The sequence below is a fragment of the Aedes aegypti genome, chromosome 3 (assembly GCF_002204515.2).
Source record: "Aedes aegypti strain LVP_AGWG chromosome 3, AaegL5.0 Primary Assembly, whole genome shotgun sequence".
NCBI lineage: Eukaryota > Metazoa > Arthropoda > Insecta > Diptera > Culicidae > Aedes > Aedes aegypti.
In genome coordinates, this window is record NC_035109.1 from 48,930,414 (window position 1) to 48,954,741 (window position 24,328).

The 24,328-nt window shown below is 41.7% G+C and overlaps 2 protein-coding genes across 5 annotated transcripts in view; one reads left to right on the plus strand and one right to left on the minus strand.

Annotated features, from left to right (window-relative positions):
- Positions 1–1,289, plus strand: part of LOC5570078 (FERM, RhoGEF and pleckstrin domain-containing protein 2) — a 201,335-nt gene extending 200,046 nt beyond the window's left edge. For all 4 annotated transcript variants that reach the window (XM_021849776.1, XM_021849773.1, XM_021849774.1 and 1 more), the window contains 2 exons: positions 127–386; positions 446–1,289. In XM_021849776.1, the coding sequence (XP_021705468.1) occupies positions 127–386; positions 446–575 (390 nt within the window). In that variant the 3' untranslated portion in view covers positions 576–1,289. The remainder of the gene's footprint in view (positions 1–126; positions 387–445) is intronic.
- A 4,064-nt stretch (positions 1,290–5,353) lies between these two features.
- LOC5570079 (integrator complex subunit 4) lies at positions 5,354–23,616 on the minus strand. Its single transcript, XM_001653015.2, has 3 exons — positions 23,445–23,616; positions 21,001–23,382; positions 5,354–5,841 (listed from the first exon to the last, which is right to left on the minus strand). Exons 1-3 carry the CDS (start codon positions 23,493–23,495, stop codon positions 5,431–5,433), a joined length of 2,844 nt encoding a protein of 947 aa, XP_001653065.1. The 5' UTR covers positions 23,496–23,616; the 3' UTR covers positions 5,354–5,430.
- Positions 23,617–24,328: the final 712 nt, after the last annotated feature.

Below are 24,328 nucleotides of genomic sequence, written 5' to 3' on the forward strand. Positions count from 1 at the left end.
TTTTAGATGTATTTATCATTTACACAAATTGTCTCCAATCAGTTTGTTTGTCCTGAACAAAACCGTTATAAGAGAAACGGTTGTATGGAGAAGTTAAATTGTATTGCTTTTTTCTATAATTTCCAGAACCAAATCTCCGGCTATCTGCTGCGCAAGTTCAAAAACAGCTCCGGCTGGCAAAAACTCTGGGTTGTCCTGACCTCGTTCTGCCTGTACTTCTACAAGAGCTACTCGGACGAGGCCGCGCTGGCCAGTTTACCCCTGCTGGGATACACCGTAGGACCGCCGGGTATTCAGGATGCCGTACAGAAGGAGTACGTCTTCAAGCTGTCCTTCAAGAACCACACGTACTTCTTCCGGGCGGAAAGCGAACACACCTACCAGCGGTAAGTTCTGCAGCGTACCTGAAGTTAAGCTCAGTGACTCACAAATTCCTAATCCACAGGTGGTTGGAAGTGCTCCGCAGTGCAACCCAAATGCAAGACCTCAAGCTATCCGCTGGGAATGGCAATCATCACACTAGCAATAATAACAATAATAACGGCAATGGTAACGCATCAACCGGTGGACAGTAGCGCAAGTTTGAATCACTTCTTCAGTGAAGCACCCTCATCACATCAACACAGTAGAACCGACTTCCAGTTTGAACATTTTACGAACGGATGTTAGTCCATCAGTAGCAATCGAGTCAATCAGCGGATATACACGTTATTTTTAAATAGTTTACTTTATCAACTGCGAGAGAATCATAATTGGCGAGTGTGGAAGGTGTGAAAGCAGTTCTTAGTTTCAAAAGTAGAGACAATCATTATAGGTCGAACTTTCTTAAAGAAAGTAAATGAAATGGAAAACGAGTGGCTGCCAACGCCACTCAGCTGATCTAATCGGCTTCCGAGAAATTACAAGATCACCATCTTGAGTGGGAAAGAGATTTCTGTATGCCACTGCGGTGGTAGTGAAATGCAATCGTTGATGTAGGTAGCCTTAGAATCACTTATGTGGCTATTACCTACAGAATGCAGTAGATTGTTGAAAAAAAAACTGTAATAGGTACGTGTTAGCAAACAAAAATGCCAATCGAATGAAACTTAGGATGATTATTTATACACACACATATATATACGTATATGATATCTATTTAAAATTCTACAGCGAACTATTTCGCAGCCCTTTCCATTTTGTTCGAAAAATTATTGCAGCTGTAAGGAACACATTGTGGCAGAAAAATTTCATTATTTTACAAATAAAACAGAAACAGTCTTTTATAGATCTATTTGAATTAAAAGCAACGAGCGAGCCATAATTTGTTTTTAGAAAATATGAGAAAGCCATTCGAAACCATTCAAATCTGAAAAGTTGGGGATCGGCCTGGTGCAAGGGTTAAAACACACGTCTCTCACGCCGAGGACCTGAAATCGAATCCCATCCTCGAGGTAGTCACTTATGGCTTTAAAAAAAAGTTATGATGACGACTACCGTAAAGTGCAGTTAAGGAATAAAACGATTCAAATTGTTAACTAAAAAAAAATATTGCATCAATAAAAAAGCTTTATGAGTGGATCGCTAGCAAATCCATTTTAGATTATGGGAAAAATATAAACTAGACTGTATTCATAATTGAAAATTGAGATTTTTTTGAAATAGTTCACTTGTAGAAATTGCCTAATTCCGCGCACTTTTGAAACGCTTTTCCATATTCCGCGCAGAAGAACGCCTGATTCCGCGCACTCGCGAAGCAATCAAATTAACATTAATTTCAATGTAAGGCAGAATTCATTCATTACGTAACGCTGGAATAGAAAATTTACAACCCCCTCCACCCTCCATAATACTTTTTGCATGAAATTTTTTTTTGTATGAGCAGTTTAGTTTTATTTCTTATATTTTTATGACCATCACATGAAACAAAGATAAATATTCGTTATGGTCTTTGCATTAACGTGGCATTACTACTTACTTACTTGGCTTTACATCAATTATCTTGATAAAGCCTCGCCAACAATATTTCGCCAATTCCCTCGGTTCATGGCCGCTTCTCTCCATCCTCGACTGTGACCCACGCTCTCCAGGTCCTGGTGTACCTGGTCAATCCACCTAGCTCGCTGCGCCCCACGCCTTCTTGTTCCGACCGGATTCGTGGCGAACACCATCTTTACAGGGTTGTTGTCCGGCATTCTTGCAACATGCCCTGCCCAGCGTATCCTTCCAGCTTTAGCTACCTTCACGATACTGGGTTCGCCGTAGAGTTGAGCGAGCTCGTGGTTCATCCTTCGCCGCCACACGCCATTCTCCTGCACGCCACCGAAGATCGTCCTTAGCACTCGGCGTTCGAAAACCCCAAGGGCTTGCAAGTCCTCCTCGAGCATAGTCCACGCCTCATGCCCATAGAGGACTACCGGTCTTATGAGCGTTTTGTACATCGTGCATTTGGTGCGGGGGTGAATCTTTCTTGACCGCAGTTTCTTCTGGAGCCCATAGTAGGCACGACTTCCGCTGATGATGCGCCTTCGTATTTCCCGACTAACATTGTTGTCAGCCGTCAACAAGGATCCGAGGTAGACGAACTCGTCCACCACCTCGAAGGTATCCCCGTCTATCGCAACACTGCTTCCTAGGCGGGCCCTGTCGCGCTCAGTTCCGCCAACCAGCATGTACTTTGTTTTCGACGCATTCACCATTAGCCCGACTCTTGTTGCTTCGCGTTTCAGGCGGGTGAACAAATCTGCCACCGTTTCAAATTTTCTCCCAATAATATCCATGTCGTCCGCGAAGCAAACAAATTGTCCAGATCTCGTGAAAATCGTGCCTCGACTGTTAAGTCCGGCTCTCCGCATGACACCTTCAAGCGCAATATTGAACAACAGGCACGAAAGTCCGTCGCCCTGTCGTAGTCCCCGCCGAGACTCGAACGAACTGGAGTGTTCGCCCGAGATCTTCACGCAGTTTTGCACACCGTCCATCGTTGCTCTGATCAATCTTGTGAGCTTCCCGGGAAAGCTGTTCTCGTCCATGATTTTCCATAGCTCTATGCGGTCGATACTATCGTATGCCGCCTTGAAATCGATGAACAAATGGTGCGTAGGGACCTGGTACTCACGGCATTTCTGGAGGATTTGCCGCACGGAAAAGATCTGGTCCGTTGTCGAGCGGCCGTCGATGAAACGTGGCATTGATACTTGTGAATTTCGTATAGGGGAATGTGGGGCAGTTTGGAGACCTTAAGGAAATTCGATAGAAGTGCAGAAAATATTATAGAATTATCAGTTCTTTGTACTATTTCCAACAATTTTTAGATCCGCACGATTTCCGTTGTCCTATTATATAAAGTTCACGAATGAATGAATGATTTTTCAAAATTTGTATTTTTTCGTGTCGATTTTTTATCGACACTATTTTAGATTGTGAAATTATCTCATAGAATCATGTAATTTAATCATTTTGTTCACTCAACTGGAAAGTAATTAGTGTTTAAAAACACTCTTTGCAAAAAGATTAAATTTTAAAGAACTTTGTACCATCAGTACACCAGTTTCCGCTCATGTTCCAGTAGCCCGCTCACACTGAAAAACGATAAGTTTACACAACGTAAATTTAAAAACTTTAGCCGCTATACAATTGAAATCGACAAATAGAATCATACTGTGGACATTTGTTTGTGTATTTACTCAAATTACCTTACTTTTTGAACTCGTGAGCGCACTACTGGAACATGAGCGGATACTGGTAAATACGTTGATGGTATTTCGAGTATAATTTATTCATTTTTCTATTACTTTAGAAAACTGACTTATAACATACATATTGGCTAATTTCCTTGCCAGCTTTGGAGTTGTATTTTACTTCAGTTGAAATTTCAAAAATTTATGCAGTTTTCAAGAGGTGCTCATTCCAATCCATTGGCGAAACCGCCCCGACTACCCCTATAGGTATTTGTATTCTGCATTGTTCATGCAACACAAGAACCAGTTCGCATTATTGCTTGGAATCGATATGTCTTAAAAAATTCAATCAATTGTATCCGCTAATGCCACGGGTACCTGAAACTTAAATCTGTTAAGCAAATTAGAAACCTCAGAAGATCCATAAAGTTTATCCATAAATTACGTCTCACAAAATATGGCCATTTGCAATCTCTCTTCCCCGTATTTCATACTTTTTGTTATTTGTGGTTCACAATGTTAAGTAATTTTTGTGTGCACAGATGTATAGATTCTCTCCTCTTGTGGTATATTGTTCAGACAACAATTTTAAAATTTTTATGGGCTTTGGTCTTTGGATAAACTTTTCCTCTCACCATGAATGACCACGTGGTTTCTGGACGGTCGCTTTTAGTTTCCCTGTAAGTGAGCTTTCCCGAGATTCTGCTTGCCCGTGAAACGTATTTATGCATGAAGACACTTTTCATTGAAATAGTTAGATGTGAAGACGAATATAGCATGTTTAACATGTTTATTGTTCAGCGAAGAACAGTGCGCGGAATTAGGGCATTATATAAAAAAGTGACCTAATTCCGCGCATTACTTTTTGGGATGAGACTCAATAATTATGCTAATATTTGATAAAATTTCATAGAAGCATCATGAAACATATCTGTAGCAAGTAGTTCCATAGAAAATTGAATAAAAAATTAAACATTTTCAATAAAAAAATCGCTTCTGTTTGTTTTTGTCCTACAGTCTTAGCACGGACGCTAAGGAAATTAGAAAAATGGCGTCAACTTCGACGGGCCTCCACTGATTTTTTTTTTACGCCGCGAAAAAATGCCTTATTTGCTTTTATTGATGATTCGAACTTATTCTAAATAGTAGTAGCATCAAATGGCATTGAAAGTTGTTGCAATATTGATGTGTATTTCCATATATAAATCGTTTTGTATGAAATGCGCGGAACTAGGCAATGCGCTAAATTAGGGCACTTTACGGTACCTTCGGAAAGAAAGTAAAGCAGTTGGAACCGAGATGAACTAACCCAGGATTAAAAATCTCGTTAATAAAGGTAAAAAATCTGAAAAGTTGAACAAAACCTGGAAAACTTTTAAATTCTAGAAGATCAACCACGAACACGAGTAACAGAGGTCGAGGATCTATGGATTCGATGAGGAGTTAAGGTGAGGTTAAAAGGAAGCCACACATTACTAGAGCACTAATCAAGATTGAACTAAAAAGTGATGTGGTGTACCTAGGCAAGCTGTGAGGCACATTTGAAAGTTTGATGAAAAGCTGGATACATTACTATATTGTATATTATTTGAAAATTGGACATTTGACATTGTTCTGCGTTGTTGAGTAATGTACTTCACCTACATTTATCTTGCGACAGGGACATGATATTCATTTGATACTAGCCGTGACAATTTTAACGATATTTTAAACCTAAATATATTTATAGTCAAACTGTAGTACCCACAACAACTTACTTGTTACCACGCGCTTAAATACCCCTCTTGACCGGCTTCGGTGCAAAGTGCACCTTAACCGGTTTGCACAGCTCCAGTTCGCTACCCGGTCGCACCGACAGACAGATGCTGATGTCCACCGGTGATGCCTCGGTCCACACTCCGTGCGACAGCAGCACCGTGGTCCGCAGGCGCCAGTGCGATTGACTTTCGCCCTGTTCGGTCATGATCTTTTTGAGATCCTTTTTGCGGGGCACAATGACGTGGACGTTTTGATCGGGGTATTTGATTTTCAGTCGGATGTCTTGTCGTTGGGTTTCCTGTAGGTTTTCTAGTTCGGCGACTAAGGGGACGGCTGCGATGAGGCCGGCCGTCACTTTGATCACGTTGTCCGAGTTGAAAGAGGATTCCGATGGCTCCAGAATGCGTGCTTTGCACATTTTTATCTGCGGATGAAAGAGAAAATTGATCAAGAATTTTATAAAGAACGAAACAATGTTCAACGAGGGAAAATAAATGTATCGTGATTTGAAGTTTTTGGGTTATTTTATAGGAAAATTCAAGTGCCTTCAAAGATTCAATAACAGTGCATCATTAGTTATTAGATGAGCAGCCAATTGATTATCAAATTTGCATTAAACATTCAAAAGATGTGATATCCAAACATAAAGTAAGGTGGGGCAAAAGTTCGACCTTAGTGTTGTAATCAATGTTTCCAGAAAAACTATAACAGTTGGATAGAAACAAATACCACACAGGGAACCTTCAACATATTGGCTATTGTGTGCTATTTGTCCAAGATTACAGATGGTTTAATGGCAATATCATAAACAGTATAAACTTTCTAAAACTATTTTTTGGTGGTTTGTAAATTTGGAGCTTGAAGATGTTCGTTCAAAATTATTTTCCCGGTAATCATTTCAAATTCCCGGTTTTTCCCGTCTTTTTCCCGCTTTTTCCGTTTTTCCCGGTTCGGTGGCCACCCTGATTTCGGCTTCATCTTTCTCCACAGATCGTACGCAGAGATAACACAGCGACTCACGTTTAGTCTGGGATGAAGAACGACCGAGACTTCCGAGCTGTCAATCAGTTCTGTAATTTTCATTAGCTTCTCAGCTTGTGTCGGCTTCCTCGTTTATATGTTTATATCACATAACGTGTTCTTTTGTGTTCAATTTTTGCGAGTTCGATTGAATTGGAGCATAGTTCAAGACTCTTTCCGATGATAAACGGCTCGATAGGAAGGTTCCTACCATCCTTACCCGTCATCAGTAGAGTAGGTACAGATATGCGGGTAACGTTCTTCCAATGACCCCCCGGGATCACCTCCGCAAGCCATCCACTGTTCTTACTCCAGACCGGAGAGATCAAAAACCGCAGATAAGGGTAGTGGTCAGCCATTATCTACCCCGGCGCGGCGGTAGGATAAATAAGGAAAGCTGACCCTACCCTTTATGATTGTGATCACCTGATCAATATGGTTCGTAGCCTAATAGCCTGTTGATGTCACTTTTTTTTCACCCACTCAACCTTCCTATGTCAGCAACCTAGGTTGCGGTTTTTTTTCCATAATTCCCAATTCCCCTACGCTGGTGGAGCCGTTTGGTCGACTACCCGCACACGGTAATTGGGGATATGCTACTTCGCTCGTTTGTGCGCCTGACTTATACACTCAGAACACTGATTCTACGGAACTATCCAGCCAGGAGTCGTAGCGAATAATAAATCAATCACTTCAGATCTAATGGCTTAGTGACCAATCACACTGGGTGCTCAACGCGAACTGTCCAAAATATTTTCTGTCGTAAATAAGTATTGTAACACCTTTCAATACAAATATTCAACAATAAGGTCACTAGTGTGAATTAATTGTACCTCGAATTTGTATGATAATATACTGGACACAGTGTAAGTGTTTATGACATTTGTAGTGACGAACTATCCATAGTTTAACAACTACCGAAAAGCTAAACATTACATATAATTTGCAATTGGATTAGATGGATCCATCTAATCCAATTGCAAATTATATGTAATATTTAGCTTTTCGGTAGTTGTTAAACTTCCACTCGGCTGGTTAGCCGTAAACCACGATTCATAATTAAAAACATGTATCCATAGTTTGTTTAAAAATTACATAAAAGTAACGTTATCAGAATAAAAATCAGGTATCATAAGCATGAAACGAGCTCATGAGGCAGGGAATTAAGTAAAATTTTGAATGGAAATATCATATTTGATAGATACTAATACATTTGCAAAGTATCATTCAATTCAGGAAATGTAGCAATTAAGCTAATTACGTTTTGGGCTGGACTGCGAAAACCGACATATAATAAGGGTAGTGTGTATCTTTCGAGTCCTTTGCATGCTTCAGTGCGGTGAGTGACGGAATCAAGACAAATCTAAAATGAGACGTTCAGACGATACCTTCAACCCTCTAATACCCAATTTTTTATTTTCGATCTTAATTTAATTTTTAGTTATCTAAAATCATTCTAAACACGTTTTGGGAAATTATTTATTTTTATTTGCAAATCTATAAATTTTGGTTTTTGATTTTTATAATTTTTATTTTCGAACACCCCTATCCTTTTTAATTTTTTCTAGAAGCCTCTTCTAGTTACTGATTTTTGGAAATAATGAAAATTTAAGTTTTTACGGTACTTTTAAATTTTTTTTTTTGAGTTTTTTTTATTTTCCATGTAATTAACGGAAAAACAGGTTTGAAATTATTTTGATACCACCAAGCTTTTCTTTTGTGGTAATAAATATAAATTGTACGATTTTTTTTATATTACACGTGTTCTCGCTATAATAATCGCTAAAGCAAATTTGATTCAGTGTTATCCTACCAAACTACATAACCTTGATTCAACTTCCCATGAAATTTGCCAACACTGTATGAAACAGAAAATAAAGCAGTCATTGTTAAGAAGCTCACGCGTGCGGTCGTTTTTTATTTCGCTAACGCTGAGCCCTATTCGATTATACAGTCCACTCTCTTGGAGCTACATTTTTGGTCCATGCGAGCCGAATGTGTGGCTGAAATCGGAAAATCGAATCGATAGCATTTCCTAGCGTGGAAATTGCGAAATCGCGATATGAAAACCGTGTATTGAACAGTTTGAGTAGTGAAAAGGAACGCCATTGAATCGGCGTATACGTTTGATCGTGTCTGGGAACAAAGAGTGCGAACGCGAAAACAAAATGGCGCTAACTGCGCACACTCCGAAAGGCAAAAAGAAGGGAAAAAATATGGCGGACGATGCGAATATCGGGAACGAGAATGAAGATGATTCGTCGCGTACGCTCACCATTAGCGAGCAACTCATTCAGCAGAAATTTAAGGAAGTGACCCGACAAAAGAAAGAAGAATTTGATGTGTAAAGAAGAAAGAAACGGTTGCGCGAAAACTGACCCGTATTCAAGTTGCTCTGCAAAGGCCCGAAGCAGCCGACAAGCATTATCTGCAACTTCAGGTGAAAATGTTAGAAAGTGCATACGGTGAATACAGTGAGTTGCAGAATCACATATACGACCTAAACACCAGTGAAGAAGTGCGTTGCTCGGAAGAAATGCGGTTTATTGAGTTCGAAGAGCTTTACAGTGTGCTTTACGTTCAGCTGACGAAGCAAATCGACGCCGTAGTGAAGAACGAGACGGAACCGGCATTATTGCAACCCGTTCATAATCAGCCGCATATCCCTCCGTTGCCAACATTTGACGGCAATTTCGAAAATTGGTTCGCGTTCAAAAATATGTTCCAGAATGTGATGGCACGTTACGAAAATGAAGCTCCGGCCATCAAGCTGTACCATTTACGCAATTCGTTGATTGGTGCAGCAGCCGGCGTGATAGACCAGGACATCATAAACAATAACGACTATGATGCGGCCTGGGAGACGCTCCGAGAGCGTTTCGAAGACAAGCAAGTGATCGTCGACAAGCATATTGATGCGATGTTCAACATACCGGCCATGACGAAGGAAAGTGCAGTTAGTCTTCGAAAGCTGATCGACACAGTTTCGAAGAACGTCGATGCTCTAAAGAACCTGGAACTGCCGGTGCAAGGATTAGGAGAAATGATGCTGTTGAACGTGCTGGCAAAGAAGCTTGACCTTGAAACTCGCAAGGCGTGGGGATTGAACCAGAAGGACAATGAATTGGCGGATTACCAACCGACGATGGAATTCCTCAAAGAAAGGTGTAAAGTGTACGAAAAAATCAGCCGTAGCAGCAAGGCTACAGTGGAAGTGGTGAAGCAAGTGCGATCCGCTGGGAAAACAGACTCAAAAGTGCATAGCCTTGTTGCTACCAATGAAAAGTGTACGCACTGCAAAGGAGATCATGGAAGTGTGAACTGTTTAAAAAAGTGAACTTGAGTGAAAGGTACAATTCACTACGCAAGAGTGGATCCTGTTTCAATTGTTTGGAACGAGGACACATTACAGGAAAGTGCAAATCCGAACGGTCGTGCAAGCAGTGTGGCAAACGCCACCATACGTCACTGCATCCCGTCGATACGTATCCGGGAGACAACCAAGTGTCGCCTCGAAGAGCGAAGCATCGAAGCCGTCGACAGAGGTCGCTAATACTACGGCAGCACCATCGACTAATGGATCTGTTCTTTGTTCGAACGTCGAAGCTGATCAGGACACGCTACTGGCAACAGCCATTGCACTCATCCACGGTGCTGGAAAACGAACGGTGCAGTGCCGAGCAGTATTGGACTCTGCTTCGCACAAGCATTTCATTACGGAAGCAGTGGTAGCTAAGCTCGGATTGAAACGGAAGAAGGCTAACTATACGATCGTTGGCATTGGAGGTAACCAGCTAGCTATCCAGCACAAGGTGCATGCGAGGATCAAATCGAAAGTTAGTGAATACGAGTCACAGTGCCTTGAGTTCCTGGTCGTCAAGAAAATCACGGGTGATCTTCCGATGCAGCCTTTCGAAATAGCTCAGCTGAACATACCAGAAGACCTTCAGTTGGCTGATCCTGGATTCAATGTGCCCGGTCAGGTCGACGTTCTGATTGGATCGGGTTTATTTTTCAAGCTCATCAAACACGGACAACTGCAGTTGGCAGATCATTTGCCTGATGTACCGTAAGGACGCCATTCACCGCTCATTTAACAGCATTTCAACACATTAAATTCTGTCAAAAATCAGGTTTTCGAAATTTTTTACAACTTTTTGCGCTAGACGCAAGATAAAACATTTGTTTTTGTAGGAATGAAGTTGAAATGTGAACAACGTATGATGGTACCGAATAACATGTATGCCAATGATACATGTGTAGGGCGCCATTCACCGCTCATCCTAAGTATGAGGCTTCATATACACAACTAGTTGAAATTAATTTACTTCCATTAGCTGGTTGTTATCTTTGTACTATAGTACAACAACATATTAAAGCATGGCAGCTAAGAAGCATTTTTCGATCTGCCATAATAAAATCATTGTTCAACTCATGTTTACCGCCTTAAACAGCCTAAAATTATTTTTCATAAATAGTATATAATATTGAATCATATGAATTTCATTCTGCTATAATCCATTCTGGTATACTAATACATGTTGATGACTTTTATTGCGAAAATTTGTTCAGATTTTTCAAAACAAATCAATGAGCGGTGAATGGAGCATGAGCGGTGAATGGCGTCCTTACGGTACAAGAAACTTCGCTTGGTTGGATTGTAAGTGGTTTGATTCCAACTAGCCAGATGGGCGCTGGCGGTACGCTTTGCACGATAATAACCCAAGATGACATCGGTAAGTTACTTGAACGGTTTTGGCATTTTGATTCCTATGACGAAGCAGCTCCGGTGATTGAGCGTTCACTTGAGGACGTTGCATCGCGCATTTTCTCGAAACGCACCGACGTGACGAAAACGGAAGATTTGTCGTGCGGCTCCCTTTCAACGAGGCAAAGGAGAAGCTGTGCGATTCCGAAACCATGGCCAGGAAAAGGTTTTTTGCAGTTGAGCGAAGACTGGATAAGGATACGGATCTGAAACGACAATACGTTGACTTCATGAGCGAGTATGCAGAATTGGGGCATATGGTAGAAGTTACGCCTTCGCAAAATGAAAATCCAACAGATGCGTTTTATTTGCCCCACCATTGTGTGCAAAAGCCGACCAGCTCAACCACAAAACTTCGCGTGGTGTTCGACGGTTCGGCGGAATCGTCGACAGGAGTGTCCGTCAATCAAACGCAAATGGTTGGCCTGACAGTACAAAATGATTTGGTGTCCATACATTTGAGGTTTCGAACGTTCCAGTATGCAATCAGCGCAGATATTCCGAGAATGTATCGACAAGTTCGGATGGACGACGATTTTCTGCGGGTTTTCTGGCGAAGCAACCGTGATGATCCGTTGAGGGTATATGCGCTGAAAACAGTTACATACGGTCTTGCATCCTCGCCCTTCTTGGCAACGATGGCACTGCGACAGCTAGCTGATGAAGAAGAATATAGATATCCACTGGCCGCATCAACCGTGAAGAAATCCTTTTATATCGACGATATGCTTGCCGGTGCGAATTCTTTGGAAGAGGCTGCGGAACTTTTGCGACAGGTGACCGGCTTGCTGCACGACGGAGGGTTCGACATACACAAAGTGTGTTCGAATTCAAAGGAGCTATTGGACATGGTTCCCGAAAACAAACGAGAGAAGCTTGGAGTGATTGATGACGCCGCTATCAATTTTTTGATGAAAACACTTGGAATTGTGTCGAATTCTGTCTGTGATGTATTCATATTCCGCATTGCAGAAGTTCTCCCAGCGACACAATTGACCAAACGGGTGATATTGAGTGAAATTTCAAGAATTTTCGACCCGCTTGGTTTTCTTGGCCCAGTGCTCACAGCGGCCAAATTGATCATGAGGGAGTTGTGGCTTCTCGATCTCCATTGGGACGATGCTTTGCCACAGGACTTGGTGGAGCTTTGGATGGAGTTCCGTGACCAATTGCAGTCATTAAACGGATTGGAGATCCCACGTTGTCTGTTGAATCGGGATTGCATTGGTATTGAACTTCATGGATTTGCCGATGCATCCGATCTAGCATTTGGAGCTTGTCTCTACGCCCGGTCAGTGTTCCGAGATGGAAAGGCTGAAATGAGATTGATTTGTAGCAAGTCGAGAATACTACCGAAGAAACAAGGAACGAAAAAGGAAGTAACTACACCGCGTGCTGAAATGCAAGCAGCTCTTCTATTGGCTCGTCTTGCCGTGAAATTGATTGGTGCCATGGAGATTCAATTTGCGTCCGTTGTCCTATGGAGCGATTCTCAGATAGTACTCTGCTGGATCAAGAAGTCTCCGGATTCGTTGAAAATCTACGTTGGAAATCGAGTGAAGGAAACCCAGATGCTGACGAACGAGTTTGAATGGAGGTACATTCCATCGAAATTGAATCCTGCTGACCTCATTTCAAGAGGGGTTCAGCCGAGCCGACTGCGAGAACAGCAAGTTTGGTGGACCGGACCAGACGCCCTGAAGCAAGCGAACTTTCAGTTGGATGATCCACCCCTGATTCAGGAAGCTTCTATTCCCGAACTGCGAGGAATTACTCTGTTCAGCACGAACGTTTGCCAACGATTGAATATGTTTGACAACGTGAGCCGGTTTTCCATAATGCAGAGAGCCATGGCCGTGATTCGTTTTACGGACTACATCAGAAGCGGACGGCAGCAACTTACAAAAAGGTTGCCTACTGTTGATGAAATAAAACGTGCTCTGTTGCTGATTATACGACTGATCCAGAAGGAATGCTTCGGTGACGAAATTCGTGCGTTGGAGGAGGAGAAGGAATTCAAGTAGGGGAAGACGGGATAAGACCGCCCGCCTAAGCAATTTAATTTATATGTCAAAATCAAGAATCAATAAATCCTTTTTCGACGCAGCATGTCGTTTTTTGAAGCCTTAGGCATGATCAAAAAATATCACAGGTGTTGTATTTCTAAAAAATATTTATTTCTTGAAGCTTTATAAAAGTGATGTCTTATCACGATTATTTTTAGCGACGGGGTAAAACCGCCCACCCACGGGGTAAAAGCGACCACCACGATTTTCGTACACAATTTTGCAAAAAAAATATATGTTCCCTGTGAATCTAAAAAGTATAATGTTTTATGAATTCTACATTGATTAACGTGGATATTGAATCATTTTTAGGGTCAATTATTTCAAAAAACTTAAAAATATACTTATTATTACCTTTAGACACCCATCTTTTAGAAGAAATATGTGGATTTGGCTTGTATCCCCTCCCCTTGGTTATGCGACCTTGCCGCGATGGGAGGGCATAATCCATTAGCCCATATGATGGAAACCAAAGGCGTAACCTGTAGTGGTGGTATCACATTTTGGCATTTTTTGCTTAAAGCCGCGTCATAATTCATATGGCATAGACGCAATAATATCTCGGATGTGATCCAACGGACATTCTGCGTCATTGATAGAATTGATGCCCATTTCAAATAATTAATCTATTCGAAGTGGACATTAATACTATTGGTGACGTTCAGTTTGCCTTTTGCTAACCAGAATGATCCGTAGCCACTCTTACTATTAGCTAGCTAGATACATCGTTATCATATACGACGTAGGGAATACTTAGGAACTCTTAGGAAAATGACTAGTAGATTCACTGAGTAGAAATAAGTGGCGACAATCTTATTTTAATATGGTTTTTACATTGCCATAATAAGAAATACCCCTTTTGTAACAGCGGTATAAATAATCTAATTCCAGCTTCATTTTCGCAAAATTTACAAGTAGAAAGTAGGCGTTGTGAAGCATTGCATTTGCCACCGAAAAGTGAATCTTGTAGGAGACTGTAATAGAAGCCTAAGGTAACTTTACTCTTCAATATTCACTATAAAAATGACTATGGAAAGTAAGACGCTGAGATCGATCATTAGGGTACACTTGCTAGTTTCGAAAAATTGTTGAACAGACAAGGAAAGCGATTTTTTTCTTTAAGGATATATGAACGTAATGACCAATGAATACTTTTAACAACAAGAAATGAAATTAACTAGAACTACTACTAAACAGCCTAATTTTGTTAAGACTTGACGACACTTGACATTTAAGACTCTAATCTTACGTAAAAGACAATAGTAATCAGAATAGCACTTGAATGACAAATTATTCAAAACCATTTCGACTAGACAGTATTAGTAATGCACTACTATTTCAAACAAATTCTAATGGAGCTGCTGATTTTCATAATGCTTCCTTTTCTCAGAAGCAAGGGAATATGGGTACTTTTCAAAAACTACCACGTCACAATACTAATAAAAAACAGTGTTCATGTGGGCGCCATTGCCTAGTCCGTCTGAGTATTGGTCCTGGTAGAGGGGAAACTTGGCAAAAGCCAGACCGAGGGTTCAGCCTTGACAAGTTAAGCTGTCAGGCAGCTCCAACTGAATACCATACAAAAAAAAAAAAAAAAAAAATATATGTGGATTTGGCTTGTATTTTTCACAAAATTGATTTCATTTTACTTGAACATTAATATACAACGTAGTTACAACTTTCAAAACGGTTTATACTGTTATTTGGTATAAATTAGGGGTGGCGGTCTTACCCCGTCAACAGTGGTCGGTTTTACCCCGCTTGCGCAATTTTCACAACTATGGCCTTATTTCAAAGCTTAATATTTACAATTCATATTACACTTCACCGAAGCATATTTTACATTTTTGTTGAAGCATGGACGGGTAATTTGTTATGTTTTTCCAAAAAAATCCCTTCCGAAATCCTTAAGTGAGCATCTGTTAAATTTAGATCAAATTCAATATCGACGAGCAAAAACTTCGTTTTTGACATTTGTTATGAAAAATTTGATGTAAATATCACACTAAATGCTCTTGAATGTCAAAAATCTTGTGTTTATGGAAAGTGCTTGGTGAACTTTTAAGAAAATTGCCATTTTCATGCCAAACTGAAGGTGGGCCGTCTTACCCCGGCGGGCGCTCTTACCCCGTCTCCCCCTATCCATTGAAATGTTTGAATCCGTTTATCGATGAGAAGGACGATACTCTGCGTGTAGGAGGACGAATTCGACATGCCCAGATTCCATATGGCAGCAAGCACCAGCTTCTGCTGCCTTCTAGACACCCAGTAACCGTTGCAATCATTCGATATCTGCATAAGGCCAACATGCACATCGGTCAACGAGCTTTGCTTGCTGTTGTGAGGCAACAGTTTTGGCCTCTTCGAGCGAAAAATGTAATTCGTGACGTCATCCATAAGTGCACCCCATACTATCGTGCCCATCCGAAAAGAGCTACGCAGTTGATGGGAGACTTGCCGGAGTACAGGGTCCAAGCTGCGTATCCATTTTGCAACGTCGGAATAGATTTCGCCGGGCCGTTCACGCTGAGAGCGGCTGTGTCTACAAAGAAAAGTTTGATTACTAAGGGGTACGTGTGTGTTTTTGTGTGTATGGCCACGCGTGCTATACATTTGGAGGCAGCGTCAAATCTCTCGACGGACGCATTCTTGGCCTCACTTCAACGGTTCGTCAGTCGAAGGGGGTTACCCACGAAGATCTTTTCGGATAATGCCACCAATTTTGTTGGTGCGAATAATGAGTTGACGAAACTTGCCGATCTTTTCCAAACCGAAATGCACCAAAAGAAGCTCAATGGATTTTGTGTTCAACGAAACATCGAGTGGTCCTTTATTCCCCCTCACAGTCTTCACTTTGGAGGAATATGGGAGGCCGGAGTGAAGTCGGCCAAATTTCACCTGCGACCCATTTTAGCAGATCACAAACTCTCGTACGAAGAGCTGACGACGGTATTGGCGCAGATAGAAGCTACTTTGAATTCGCGCCCTTTGGTTCCGTCTTCCGACGATCCAAATGACATGACAGCTATCACGCCAGCCCATTTTTTGATAGGCAGAGAATTTCAAGCGGTACTCGAACCATCATATACGCACATCAAAACCGGAAGGCTGTCTAGATGGCAAGTACTACAGGACCTGAAGCAAAAATATTGGCGAACCTGGTCAACAGATTATCTACAAGAACTTCAGCGACGTCAACGGGGCTTCAAAACAACTAAATTCAAAGTGAGACAATTAAGTTGACATTATGTGAGACAATTAACAAAGTGAGCGCATTAGTTCTCATTGTTGATGACAATCTGCCCCCACTCCAGTGGAGCCTTGCGCGTATTACGGAGTTGCATCCGGGGAAAGATGGCCACGTGCGTGTGGTTACTTTGCAGACCAAGGACTCTATCATCAAACGGGCGGTTAAATATGTGTGCTTATTACCGCTTGACGAAGAGGAGTCAGCTGAAATTTGAAATGTAGCCATTTCAACGGCCGGGAAGATGTTCTCGCTATAATAATCGCTAAAGCAAATTTGATTCAGTGTTATCCTACCAAACTACATAACCTTGATTCAACTTCCCATGAAATTTGCCAACACTGTATGAAACAGAAAATAAAGCAGTCCTTGTTAAGAAGCTCACGCGTGCGGTCGTTTTTTATTTCGCTAACGCTGAGCCCTATTCGATTATACAGTCCACTCTCTTTGAGCTACAACACGTTAAATGAACTCCAGGCATTCGTAGGTTATGTAGGAATACAATTTTTCAAACAATTTTCAAAAATACAAAAAAGTTTCAAAAGTCATAAAAAACTTTTTTTATAAGCGTGTTATGAGACAAGGTTTAAGCCAAACATAAAAGCATTTTGATTTCCAAGCTACGAAAAAATACACAAAATTCCAAAGTGTACCCCGTCAAAAGGTACAGTGCACAGTGGTCCAGGAATCAGTTTTACGCGGAAAGATGCATTTTGAGCTTTAGAATGAAACATTAGACAAAAACGGTCTTCTACAAAGTTGTTTGTATTAGTTAAGCCCTTTGTTTGGTTTTATTGAAAATTAGGGTGGACCACATTTTCATAGAAATTGTGTAACTAACTTTCTTATTTGTAGAAATTATATTATACATGCTTCAGCAAAGTTATAGACCATTCAATTTCAAGCAACTTTGCCAAAGACAGTTTTTTTTGTATCTCTTAAATTGACCGATTAAGAGCTTTTTTCCTGCAGTGACATAGGGTGGTCCGAACAAAACTGGTTTTCTGGCTCTAGAGTTTTCAATTCAAATTTCTCATCAAAGTAGTCTATGAAACACTTTTAGAGCTTTAAAAAATGCGTAATTGGGTGAGTGAAGAAACCCGCTATCTCCTTTCGTTTAGGAGTTATTGTTGTTTTTCTCTCAAAAATATGCCTACTTTGATTGTGAATACCTCTGATTGGGGCAAACATAAAAAATATCTTTTGACGGCATTCAAAAGACAAAATAAAATTGTATATTATATCAAAAAATTACAGATGTGTTATTTTTGCAACTCTAATACAATGCCTTGAAAAACAAAGGTTTTTAAGCAGAAAAACTTTAATAACTTTTGAACTAAAATAGATCTTCTTCTTCTTTCTGGCCTTACGTCCCAATTGGGACAAAGCCTGCTTCTCAGATTAGTGTTCTTATGAGCACTTCCACAGTTATTAACTGAGAGCTTTCTTTGCCGATTGACCATTTTTGCATGTGTATATCGTGTGGCAGGTACGAAGATACTTCTATGCCCTGGGAATCGAGAAAATTTCCTTTACGGAAAGATCCTCGACCAGTGGGATTCGAACCCACGACCCTCAGCTTGGTCATGCTGAATAGCTGCGCGTTTACCGCTACGGCTATCTGGGCCCCTGGGAACTAAAATAGATATCATCAATATTTTTGCATGAAAATTTGCGTTTTGTTAAGTTCTTAAAGTCGTTCATAGACTGCTTTGACGAGAAATCTGAAATGAGAAAAATAGGGCTCTAAAACTATTTTGAAGATTTTCATGGTTTGTATTTCTTTATTATTTTACATTTTGAGCATGAAAATGAAATTTTAGATAAAAATGATCTTCCACAAAATTGTTTCTAAAAATGTAAGCTTTCATACTGTGTCATTTGAAACTAGGGTGGTCCACAATATCACACATATCATATAATCAACTTTTTATTTGCAAAAATACTGGTATATGCTCTAAGGCAAAGCGGTAGAACTTGAAATTTTGATCAACTTTGCCAAATAAAGTTTTTCTGAAGCTCAAAATTTGACCGATCTAGAGCATTTTCTCCTAATCATCGCAGGGTGGTCCAACAAAAATAAGTTTTTTAACTCTAGTTTTTTAAATATTATTTTCTCGTCAGAGTCGTCTATGGACGACTTTTAGAACTTAACAAAACGCAAATTTTCATGTAAAAAAGATTGTTATTATCTATTTTAGTTCAAAAGTTATTGAAGTTTTTGTGATAAAAAATGTTTGACTTTCAAGACGTTTTATTAGAGTTACAAAAATAACACATCTGTAAAAGCTCTAAAAGTGTTTCATAGACTACTTTGATGAGAAACTTGAATTGAAAACTCTAGGGCCAGAAAACCAGTTTTGTTCGGACCACCCTATGTCACCGTAGGAAAAAAGCTCTAAATCGGTCAATTTAAGAGATACAAAAAAACTTTTTTTGGCAAAGTTGCTTGAAATTGAATGCTCTACAACTTTGCTGAAGCATGTATAATATAATTTATACAAATAAGAAAGTTAGTTTAATCATTTCTATGAAAATGTGGTCCACCCTAATTTTCAATAAAACCAAGCAAAAGGCTTAACTAATACAAACAACTTTGTAGAAGACCGTTTTTGTCTAATGTTTCATTCTAAAGCTCAGAATGCATCTTTCCGCGTAAAACTGATTCCTGGACCATAGTGCAGTGGTATATTATCTATAGACTAGAGATGGTCGGGTTTCACATTTTTCAAACCCGAACCCGACCCGTACCCGACTTATTTTATTCCTTCAAACCCGGACCCGACCCGAACCCGAGACAAAAATTTAAAAGCAAACCCGGACCCGACCCGAACCCGAAAAATTTTCGCTGTTCAAACCCGAACCCGACCCGAAACCCGAGAAAGTTTTCTAAGAAAAACCCGAATAGAACCCGAGTTCGAAAAGATGATAAATTCATCGTTTCTGATGCATAGGGAAGCTTTCCGGTTGTTACTTTGTGAACAATTATCCCCAAACCCGACCTAAACCCGGCTAAACCCGACTTTTTTCAAGCCCGAACCCGACCCGCACCCGATATTTTTTTAACCTTCAAACCCGACCCGAACCCGAACCCGAAAAAATAAAAATTTTCAAACCCGAACCCGACCCGAACCCGTCGGGTTCGGGTTCGGGTCGGGTTTCGGGTTTGAAAACCCGAGACCCGACCATCTCTACTATAGACCAATCCAGTTGCCTGCGTAGTAGTGCAATGTTGACACAATTTTCTTTGTTTGCTGTGAGAACTGTCACAACATTGCTTTTGTTTGATGTGAGAATTCAAATATAAACAGAATTGCTGCAAAACAACCACTTCCTTGTTGGCCTGCCGTTGCCGAAAGCTCAATGACGTCAAACAAAGATCGATACGTTTTCATTCTGAGGAAATCGACTTGTGTGAGATTGATTGTGCGTTGGTGTTCGTGGCAGTTTGCTTGGGGACCTCTATGTACCTTTAATCACAAAATTTACCTTAAATCGTAGAAATGCTTTTCGCTAAGACCGATTTCAGCTGCTACTATAAATGATTCAGCGAGAATAAACGAAGGATTCTCGAGAAAATATCAAATGAGGATCGTAGAGCAGTTGGTTTGAAGTCGTAGGAGGAAGTCCTCTATGCCCGGACACTTTTTGTTTTTTGGTAATATTCCAAAATCTACATTAGTTTTACCGTTAGTTTTTGTACAATATAAAAAAAATCACGTTATTTTAAGTAAAAATTCACATGAGAACAAAAATAAACCTTTACAATTCATTTTTATGTTGGATTACATTATGTACCAAAATTGGTGTGCACTGAAATGTGTCCTCTATGCTCGGACACTATGATTTTCACCATCAAAGTTTACACCAAACCCACAGAAATGCCAAGGGGTGCATCGTATGTCAGCACATGCCTTGTGGGTTCAATATTTGCATGATGTACAGCGTATGAAGCATATTAGTGAGATCATAGGTCAGTTCCATAAACTCCTTCTTAATCAGCGCCATAGATCGATTCGCCATATGTCGCCGTCTATGTTGCATGAGCGGTTGCTCGTACTCAGATGAAAATGTCTTCGAGAATTCAACACGTTTATAGTTTCTTTCTTTGTCAGCTCGAAGGTTGAAGTGTGCCTTTAGGTACAGTCAACTCTCCTTTACACGACCTCCGTATCTCAATATCTAGTTATGGAGAGATGACTGTACATCATATCTTGTGACTGCTTCTCGTGCGCTCATTTGCCTTAAAATCTAACTGATGTCAAAAGAACCTTTTTTTTCTCCCCTTCAAAATTTTCGGATTTACGAAGGGGTGTCACCCCCCCCCCCCCCTTTAAAGAAAATTAATATTTGTATTGGTAATAAAACGGAGAATCTTTGATTTTGCGGATGATATTACCTGCAATATCACTCGCAAAAACTAAGATTCTCCGCTTTTTTATATAATACTATCTTTATAAAATCTTGTTCTGTATAACTTACGTTTGTATTGATCCTAGGAATCACAACCGGAGCAGCAGCTTGCACAACCGGAAGAATCTCGCGAAACACCCGTCCCGGACGTGGATCGCCGATCGAGGCCAGCTTCGTCAGAATCGCGCTCGTAAATGAATCGGCCGATAGGGAACTATTCTCCTGCAAGAAGCTGCTAGCATCGGCAGCGATGTGCAGAAGCAACTGGCAAGGCGCGAGAGCACTTTGCGATCGGTCTTTCACTACCAGAACCAAATTGAGGGCACTCGCTCGGAGGCACATCTGTTTCACGAGAAGCTCGTCTTCCAGGGTTAGACTGGAGAAAAGGTTTTGTAGTTTGAGACACTTGCGGATCAGCTGGCCGAGACAGTCCTTGAGGGGTGCTTTGGTGGGTTGACCCTGGGTGGCGACCTGAAGTTGTTCCATCAAAAGTTGAGTGCCGAGGAAAACGGCGGTGAAGTTTGCCGTTCCGGAAAACGATGGATCAATTTCGGCCAAACGGTCCAGGTTTTCTTGGGCGGTTTTAAGTAGGGCTTGACGTGCTTGTGGAGCGGAGTATGCCAACTGTATGTTGTTCAGGAGAGTTTCCAAGAACTGTCGGGACCCTGTGGATCCGGTCAGGGTCAGTTCGGTTGATTGGCCGCCGAGGTTGAGTAGGGGAACGAAATTTGGCATTGTGTCGCGAAGGTAGGCGTAATGTTTGACTATGGTTTCCGGGAAAAGGCTCAGCATTGGAGGGAGATGTTGAGCGGCGTTGAACAACATAATCAAGATGCAGACGTAGGACGGATCTTCAACGTCTCGTTCGGCACTATCGAAGAAAGGGTGATCCTGGAGCAATTGCGGAGTAAGTGACATGCAAATTTCGGGGTGTTTCTGACCCACACGTTGCATACATCCGAAGGTGGATAGACGATCTTCGGGATACTTGAGCAGGACATCAAGTACTTTCTGAACAACTAATGAAAGACAAGCTTTAGTGGATACCTTACAAGCACCCAACATCAGATGAAGTCCTTCTCGAACTTCCACCGAGTAGTCTTCCAGGGAACTCAACATGGTTTCGAGTTGATCTTCTCGTAGAATAATATGCTTCGAAATGGCCGTCAAGCTGTAAATTGCCCTGAGGCGAACTTCTTCTATTTCGTCGTTGAACATGTCCACTAGGAAATCCAGCGATGTAATCGCAAATGGAGGATTTCTCAAAGCCAGCTTACACATGGAGTTCACTGATGCTGTTCGCACTTCCAGAAATTCATCCTCTAATCCTTGCACCAGCGCTCCGCAAGCTCCCGAGGCCATCAAAGAAACTGAATCTGCATTTACCATTTCCTTAGGCGCATCGTCAGCCCACTTCTTTCCACTAGACCACTCCCCACTGGTGAAGTGTTCCGCATTTCTCTCGTGCAGGCTCTTCTTCTTACGCATGTTACTCATCAGTTTCTTGTCCAAAGTCTGGTGCAGAAATTCGTCGCTCACCATTGTCATTCCGCCGAGAAGTTCCGCGGCCTGTGTCCGGATATTCATCGACAAATCGCAAATGGCATTGCACACCTTTCCAAACGCATCATCAATCAGCCTGATCTCCTGTTCGGACTCGGCAATCTTGATTGATTCCTCCGGATGACGCACTCCCAGTTCATAAATCATCTGAAGCGCTTCCTTCCGAACGCATTCGTAATCGTCTGCGAGGGCACTGCAAGCTCTGGCGTAAAGGGATGACGGCAGCACTACTCCTCTCTCACCCAAGGTTAACATTGACCTGAATGCCTGCGCCCTCACCCTCGCATCCGGAGAATCCGTGTACTTGCCGATCAACTCCAAACTCTCCTTCTCGGCGTCAGAAATGAGAACAAACTCTCCCAGCAGCAGAATCGCATGTCGCTGCACGTTGTGACTGGGCGAGAACAGCTTGCTCTTGGCAAAGAACACCATCTTATTCACGTAGGCTACCGTCGGATTGCAGGCCTTCCCGATCCGCTCCAATCCCTGCAATCCTTGCGAAATCACCTTCGCCGAAGTCTCCCCTTTCAACAGCGCAATCACTTCGTCAATCAACTGCGGACAGTCAATCCCCGTTTCAGTGGCCAAATCCCCGAACAGCGAAAGAACCTTCACCCGCACGGCCGATTCCGGTTCCCTCCGAAAATGTTCCACCAGTTTGCGAACCGCTTCCGGGAATTCGGTCTCGTCGAAGAGCATCGCTTCGGAAATCTTGATCAGCACTTGCAGGGCATCGTTGCTGTTGGTGGTGTCTTCCAGCAGATTGACGTACGCCAGAATCGACGTCGGCGTTCCGTTGATCTTCCGTGCCGTGAGGCGGATTCGCTTGTAGATTCGGGCCGACGCGGCGCTGCTGCATGATGATCCCAACAGTGTTGGAGCGGTATCCTGTTATGGGAGCGAGGGATGTAAACACAAGCTGAATGGAGTGAATCGAGCGACGAACTTACCTGAATCGTTTGAGTCGGTTCCGGGAGCGGTCTCTTTACAACGAGAGACATTTTCGATCACTGTTAATTGATTAATCACCTCAAAAACTATTAAAATTGTACAAAATTTCTGAAAACAACACTGAACTACTGAAGCAATAAAAACGCGAAGATGCTGTGAAATGGAATGTCAAAAATGTATTCCCGCTGGAATATGCATATGTGCATGGAGTAAGCAGATGCAATCACTGGAATGTAAACAATGGACTGGAAAGCGATGAGAGCGCCTTTCCGTGGCGAGTTGAGAAAGTACACACCAAATTTTTATTGCCGTAAGAGCATCTTTAACGGGGGCGACTATTCGGGTGATTAAAATGATCACCCCCAGAGTTGTCATTTTAGTTTAGTCACTCATTCTCACACCGGTGGCTACCATATTTAGTAACTCGTTTCCGTACCGGTCGTTGCTTTTTGGGTTAACATATGAGTTGTGAAAATAATGGTGATCAATTCAGGTTGGGAATTTTTGTAACTCTGCTGGCATATCTATTATATTCTGGTGCGGAATTATTAGAATTCCATCGGAAATTTTTGAGATTGTTTATGAATCCGAGTGGAATCCTTGGGATTCCGACTGGAATCCTTGGGATTCCGAGTGGAATCCTTGGGATTCCGAGTGGAATCCTTGGGATTCCGAGTGGAATCCTTGGGATTCCGACTGGAATCCTTGGGATTCCGACTGGAATCCTTGGGATTCCGACTGGAATCCTTGGGATTCCGACTGGAATCCTTGGGATTCCGACTGGAATCCTTGGGATTCCGACTGGAATCCTTGGGATTCCGACTGGAATCCTTGGGATTTCGACTGGAATCCTTGGGATTCCAACTGGAATCCTTGGGATTCT